The sequence below is a fragment of the Anneissia japonica genome, unplaced genomic scaffold (assembly GCF_011630105.1).
Source record: "Anneissia japonica isolate Jap-2015-1 unplaced genomic scaffold, ASM1163010v1 scaffold2003_len1103335_cov173, whole genome shotgun sequence".
NCBI lineage: Eukaryota > Metazoa > Echinodermata > Crinoidea > Comatulida > Comatulidae > Anneissia > Anneissia japonica.
In genome coordinates, this window is record NW_022758706.1 from 1,033,264 (window position 1) to 1,040,780 (window position 7,517).

The 7,517-nt window shown below is 34.2% G+C and overlaps 1 protein-coding gene across 1 annotated transcript in view; it reads right to left on the reverse strand.

Annotated features, from left to right (window-relative positions):
* The window catches only part of LOC117125373 (fibrillin-2-like), an 80,792-nt gene that overhangs the window by 67,150 nt on the left and 6,125 nt on the right, over positions 1-7,517 (reverse strand). The window contains exons 2-3 of the mRNA XM_033271864.1: positions 4,624-4,694; positions 3,545-3,733 (exon numbers count right to left, since the gene is read on the reverse strand). Coding sequence (XP_033127755.1) covers positions 3,545-3,733; positions 4,624-4,694 — 260 coding nt within the window. The remainder of the gene's footprint in view (positions 1-3,544; positions 3,734-4,623; positions 4,695-7,517) is intronic.

Below are 7,517 nucleotides of genomic sequence, written 5' to 3' on the forward strand. Positions count from 1 at the left end.
CAAAACAATTTATGTGGAGGGGAAAATAATTTAGAATTTCTGATTAAGTTCATTAATTTAAATCCAATCATGTGGCTATATAAGCGAACTAATAAAAGCTTATTTTATAAAGTTTTCTTCAGAAGAATGATAAAAAAAAAGAAACATTCTAATTCCTTTTCTCAGCAGCAGCTGTGCTAAAATGGCCGAAAACTCTTAAGTAAAAAGTACAGAACTGGAAGAGGTCTGACACTTGGGTTTTCATTGGAACGTAATCCTATCTAAAAAAGTACAATCATGAATTAGAGGGCGTCCTTAAAAAGAATGTAAAAGGCATTCGTATCGAGCTAATAAAACGCTCCATATCTCATGGCAGGATTTTTTTAAATGTTCAATTGTGCGAATACAAAATAAGGGCAGTTGGACCGCTTGCAATTCTATACTCTTCAGGGGAGGATCCACAGATGTCCAAAGGGGGAGGGGGAGGCGGGGTGAAATTTGGGGCCGATGGAGGCAACACTACCCTAGAGGGTCCAGGGGCATTCCCCTGCGAAATTTGTGTTTTCTAGACATCCAAAAATAACCTCTGAGGTGTTTTGGGCGATCAATTATTTCTTTTTCTTTCTTTTTTTCCCCCTTCTTTTTAACTTTCCAAAAAGGGGAAGGGGAAGGCAACCCTAAATCTGCCCCTTCTCTTTGTTTTAAGCACTAATTTTGTACGGTAGCAAAACATGACATTAAAAAGGCTTGCATAATTGTGTCTGATGGAGGACTAATTGGTTTGTTTCAAATCTTCTTAACCTACATATAGATCAATTTGTCATCATCTTCATAGGTGGTCATAGAAAATGAAATAATGGAAGAACCACATAGGTTAACCACTTACAATAAGTCACCTATTTGAAAAAGTCTGTTTTAAATGATTTACAGGTATTACTACAATAATCCTTAAATTTTCTGCTAAAATGCTATAGCAACTGTACAATTTTTCATCATTTCCAGCTCTGGAAAAACCATCCGCTTGCTTGTCGAAAAAAGATTTTTTGGCATTTTTATCTTCTGCATGAATCTTTAAAACTTTTTGTGTATCTGATAGAATTTGGTTGAGTATTAGCGAGGTTATGAATATTTAATTCCTGAATATCAGCCATGTCGGTTTTGAGAAAACAGCTTCCAAAGATTCCAACATCAATAGTTTATTATTAAAACTAGTATTTTAAGAATAATTTTAATACACATTCAGTTAAATTTAGTTATTGATATTTTGCACAATTGTCCTACAATATATTTTCTTTTATAAAATACGAAAAAACTACAAATGTTCAAAATTCTGATTCCCAAACATTTTACGTGCTTGTGCAAAGTTAGAAATTGCGACAAATGCCAGGTAGTGCCAGAACCTGTCACAAAAATTACATCATTCTAATTTTCAAATGAAAGTTCAGAATTTTAGAAGGCAATAAACGTTAATTGATCTTTTGTGGAAGGTTTTCAGGCTGGATTATTAGTGTTCTACAATATTTTTAAAATCCTGCCATTTAAATTAATTGAACCCAGAATTACGGTATTAGAATGTAAGCACCAGCTAGGTGCTCACTTTTCAATTAGTAGAGCAAAACAACATATATTTGTGTGTCCTTTAAATTTCATGTTTATAGAGCATCCTGTTCTGCAATTGGCAAGTGTAAATAACAGGAATAAAATGACATTTTTATGCATGTTTACATTAATGATCACTTGGCACTTTGTCAACAGAATGTAATCTGATACAAAAACAATGACATTTGATCCTTTTAAAGTAGCATGTTATAAATCATCACACATTGTATGTTACTGTGGACTGTTACATTATAGGTATAGCAATATGCTTACACATTCATTTGTGCCTACAGTTGACACCTCAAAAGGTCAACTTCAAAATCAAAACAAGCAGCCCCTTAATTTCCCCTTAATACAGCAGGGGTGAATAATATTTGGTCGTAGTGTTACAATATATTTTCTTTTGATTCCAACCAAAAAAGTGTTCCCTTAAGTCCCGAAGGAGTCTGCTGTAAATGAGAAACATTTGCGATCAAACTAAACAAATTATAATGCAATAATAATTTCAACAAATGTAAAATTTACAGAATAGAACAGGTACCCAAATATAGTATTGTACAATTGCAATAACATAAATAATGAGTATAACAAATACCTTCAGCATATATTACCAATTGTATACTTAGGAGTAGAAGAAATGTATATTGTATGCTTTCTTCTCTCTATTTTGTCTCATTGTAACATCAATTAAATTAACAATTTTACTTATATTTTTCACTAGCACTCATGTTCTATTTTAAGGAAAAGTTAGATATCTAAGGACTGCTAAGGTGCACAGGTGCTAGGCTACAATGATGTATGGTAAGGATACAAGAGTGCACCTCCCTAAAATTGAATTAAGAAAATAATTCTTGTATTGTATTGCTGATATAAACATAGACCTATTACCGATAAGATTTTTAAGGTATGAGAGTGCAATTTCCTTCCAAATTTTCTCACCTCAGCACCATTAATGGTGGTTTCGACTCTCACGCACCCCCTACCGCCAAATCCTGCATCAGTACCAGAGGTGAATAAGAGGGTACAAACATGTATACTTAGTAGAATAAAAGGGCATATACCTCAGGGAATAGAGTAGAAGGTTAAATACAGTAGGTACTCAAGTAAAAGTATGTGTATCTACTAAAGTAGGGTGTACAGGTAAAGATATTAGGTATGCAGGATGCAGATGCTAGGGTGAAGGGTGTCCAGGTTCAAGGTTCCACACTGCTTCCAGCATTAACGTTGAAATTGGAACATAAACAAAGGAGGGTAAACAGAGGTTATGATTGTGAAGAATAAAAACTGGCACATGGCCTAAAAAACTAATTTCATAACCATCACATAAAAGGCAACTGTTCCCATTTGACATGTTAGAACATGGAAGTTCAAAGGTCATTCTACAGCAAGTGATCACAAAATAATAAACATGTTTGTTCTTCAAATCAATTCTAAGTGTCATATCCTAGAGTACAGTACTTACTGTACATACCAATGGTACATTATTTTTCCAAGAAATATATAAAGCTTTTTACCAGATTGCACCTCAAAAGGACGATAAAATGCAAAAAATTATTCCCCTAGGTCCTGTTGGATTTAGATTTAGCACCTTCACTCTCCGTTCTGTCTCCTCCCTCCCCTAAGCATCTTTCTCACATCCTGGATATGGCATTAACTTTTACGTCAACCTTCCTTTTGTTGTAACGAACTTCTCAGGAAAATGATTTGTTAGTAAAGTTGCCTCATATTTGCATAATCATGCCATTATACATGCTTGTTTGTTTAGTATTAGCTGTCAAATATTTGCAAGCATTGTTACCAATATGAGCTGGCAAAAAAAAAAACCCCATGTCAATCTGGAAGAATTATCTAGCGTATCGAGACGCATGCGGCCCAAGTTAAACGTTAATTGACATGATACTGTGTCAGATTGTTAAACAAGAACAACTGCTACACGAGATCTGATAGAATACGATCTCTCACTTACTGTTGTAATTCCACGACGTACGGTACACAGATAACTGCCTGTATCCGCCCACCGGTTGTGAGTAAGTCCTCGTCGATGACACCGATGATGTCTGTCTTTCGCAATAACTTCCAACATATCCCGACGGACAGCTGCAGTAGTTAGGACGTAAACAAGTTCCACCATTTTTACAATACGGAACACACAAGGCTGAAAGCAAGTAAGCCGAGACTTAATAACTAACCAATGAAAAACTATCTGCTACCTATTTGTGCAATGTCTATATTTAGATACTGCAGTTGAATTAGAACCCAAAACACACTTACTAACATAATTTCATTAGAAATCTGTTGAACTTTTGCACCATGGAACAAATGCAGGTATATAACAGTAATGTGTATAAGAGGGGTTTCCTATGAGAGCATGAGGTCCAGTGGGGTCCGGGGAAAGAGCACTTGCAGTGGTCAGGGGCAAAGTTCATAGAGCATTCTAATATGTAAATGATCTTCAATCTTATGGTTTCAAATGTTGCAAGGGAAGGAAATGGGTTGGTTTATCAAAGGGTATGTTTGCGGTAAAAAAAAAAGGGGGGATGGGATGGTGGCTCCACCATATCCTACCACTCCTCAATTTCAGTTAATGGCCTGAAACATCTCATCAATTAAAAACACATGTTGTGTTATATTCTAATGAATGGCACATTAATAATTATTTATCTACCATATTAAAGAGAAATCAGGGAATTTTTATTACTCTCCCCAATATCATTCCATTCCCTTATGCAACAACAATCAGTAGGCCTACACATTTCTAAAAATAACATAGCATTTATAAACAATTAAAGTAGAAGTTTTACTTTTATATAGGGTTATATTTTTTAGCTAAAGTAGAATAAAGGGGTCTTCTTTAAATAGACCCTCTTATATGTACAAAAAAGTTTTAACGATAGTAAAGCGATGAAAGGAGTTAACACATTGTGGTTAATTAACATTAAGAGTTGCAACTTGGTGGTTAAGATACCTCCTTTCAAATTAAAAGATCCTTTGTACATGTTTAATTGCTTATTTCAAATGCCCCAAACCCAAGTTTTATCAACCTACGTTTTGTACATGACCCCGTCGACGGGTCATACTGCCAACCTGTGCAGCATCGACCGCCACAAATATTATATCTGAAAAACAAGAAAAAAGTGTTGAAATAAAAACTAAAATTTCAGAAGTAAAATGATATTCTTTCCTGTCAGATCAACTTCAGCTGTTAAATCTACTGGGAAAGATATATTTCTTTCATTGTCATGACATTTGTGGAATAGTAGTCATCAGTCTACAGAGAATTAAATGGATACAGTAATAAATATGGGGAGGGGAAACATGTGTTTTCACTTGGAACAACCCCAGTGAATAAGGCTGTAAGTTACAGTTTAGGAAAGCCAAGTTTTTCTTCGCAAGGTTTTCGTTCAACACCAAATGCACAAATGCTACGAAATAATCAATCTTCCTAGAAAATGAAAAGAAATTGTGATAAGGGGAAAAAATGGTAATCAGGTTTGTATTTTTCTTTTTGGAATCAACTTTTTTCACTTCACTTCTTTCACTTTTTTTTCTGATTTTTGACATTATTAATATTAAAATTGTATAATAGATTAGGTATTAAGATAATTCACCAACGACAGTAAGTGATATGAAACTGTGCTTGAAGTGGGCAGGAACAGGGTTACATAGGACCCCTCGAAGGGGGATCCAGGGACAAAAAGGATTTGAAAAGCTTCTATAATTTATTCTGTCTCATAATCTAGAAAAATTGCACAGGATTTTTTTTTTCTCAATTAATTGTTCTCAGGGAGGTGGGGATGCATCTCTTCCTGATTAAGGACCCTGGCAAAATGCGTAACTACTGGCACCACTACTGATCTACACCAACCAGCAAGGTAAACAAAATTTATAAGGTTACCGTACAGTTCTAAATGTTGCAGTGTTGAACCATACAAATTTATGTTAAATATATGTAAATAGAATTACATATTGGCCAATTCAAGCCACTTGAGGAAGGCAGAGAGACAATGGATGACAACGATCAGACGGACACGTGGGAATTTCCTTGTGAATTGGTGGAGATTAAACCTGGCATGGCTATCACAACGAGCCTGACTTTCATAAAAAAATGATTTTGAAAGAATGAGAAACAGAACAACTTCAACAAATTTGAACAAATTTGCTATCGTGCATGATGTGATAGCGACTGCTACCTTTTAGTGTACTTCGAGTGAACTCTTGAGCAACAGAAATCCTAATGTTACATTGTAAGTGAAGAAAAAAAGATTTTGGCAAAATGTTTCTGATAAGGTTGTATGTCAAAATTCTCACCCAAACAATGCTAAATGATCTTCAAACCTCTTAAAACACACTGAAAACATTTAATAAAACTTAAAAACCTTTGAGATTATTTTATAAGTAAAATTTAAATTTTTTAAAGAATATACCACTAGCTTATTTTAGTCATAATGGCTGCCTAGATTCGTTGGCCGCTTTAGGTGAATTAGATTATAACCTTTACGCAAGACTGTAATTACTTGCTATTACATATTACTTATTATTACTTGCAAATGTTCCTATAAACCACATAAATCAATCAATAGACATTAAATGTTCAATTTCATTTATTTCCAAATACCGTAACATGAAGGCCCCTTGATATCAGCTCTTCAGCAATGGAGAGCTGAACAGGTCACCCTAGTTAAATATGGTTTAAATATAATAAATAAAAAAACATACATTAAGCTAAATACGGTTTTATATAAATCATACAGAACTTATAGCCTTCCCCCTCCCCCACTCCACTAGAAATACTGATAATAAAATATATGATATTCACATGACAAAATTGAGAAATTAATAAATTAAGATTTTTTTTTTACAGTTCAATATAAGTTTAATATAATTTTCATCCAGTAAAATACATGCCAATATACTGTGCATGCAATATTTCGGTGTTTTACCGTAGCACCTTTATAAAATAACAAGAGTGACCGTGCACAGGTCCGCACGGTCCTCCACACTTAAATATGGTACAAGCGCAAGTTATTATAATGGATTTTTGGAAGAGCTAATAAGAAATTTTTAAATAATTAGAATATTTATTTGTACAAAAAAATGTATTATTTAGAATGTTAATTTGTACAAAATTAAAATATCTTAAAAATAAAATTTCTTAAAATGAGAAAAAAAACAAAACAAATTAAATACCACAATGCAATTCTAACTCACAACCTTTCCTTTTTTTTTTTTTGCCTTTTTTTTTTAAAGTTCAGTAAAACACATCCTGAACCGACCGCGCCGTCCCATTAGTGGTAATGGCAGTAATGTACAGTCCTTGCTGAAACCCCTGTTTTGTTTGTAGGTGTAGGGTGAACACTGGGGTCCAACTTAAAAAAAGGGCGATGAACGTTTATTGGAAATCACCTCTAGTTTATGTGTACAAATTTTCTGCACGTCCGTTGAAAACTGGCGATGCCGGACGCTTCTAAAAATTCTGGTAACAAGAACAAGAACAGCAGTGTGGCTCCGGTGTCAGCGACTTTCACGGACCCAACAAAATAATAAAACAGAATAGTACAGACAACTTAAAAACTAATTTCTAATACACTGAAATATATTAATAACTGTACCTATAAAAGTACCAGTATAGCAGACTACACATGGTCATTAGGATTACAATACATGACTAACTGTTAGGATTTTCTACCTAGGCCTAATCGTTTCAGGAAATGATCCTTTTAATCATTCAGTCTTTGCAAATCCCACAGAGATTCTAGCTAAACATCCTCTATCAAACAATGCCATAATGACAAATCAAATGTAGTATTTAAAAGGACTACACAGTATAGGTACACTACACAACGTACGGTATTTCTTCTTGCAATGTGTCTAGAAGTATGGTACCGTAAGACGTACGGTATCTCTGAATTAAACGTAGTATATAGAACTATAGGTACACC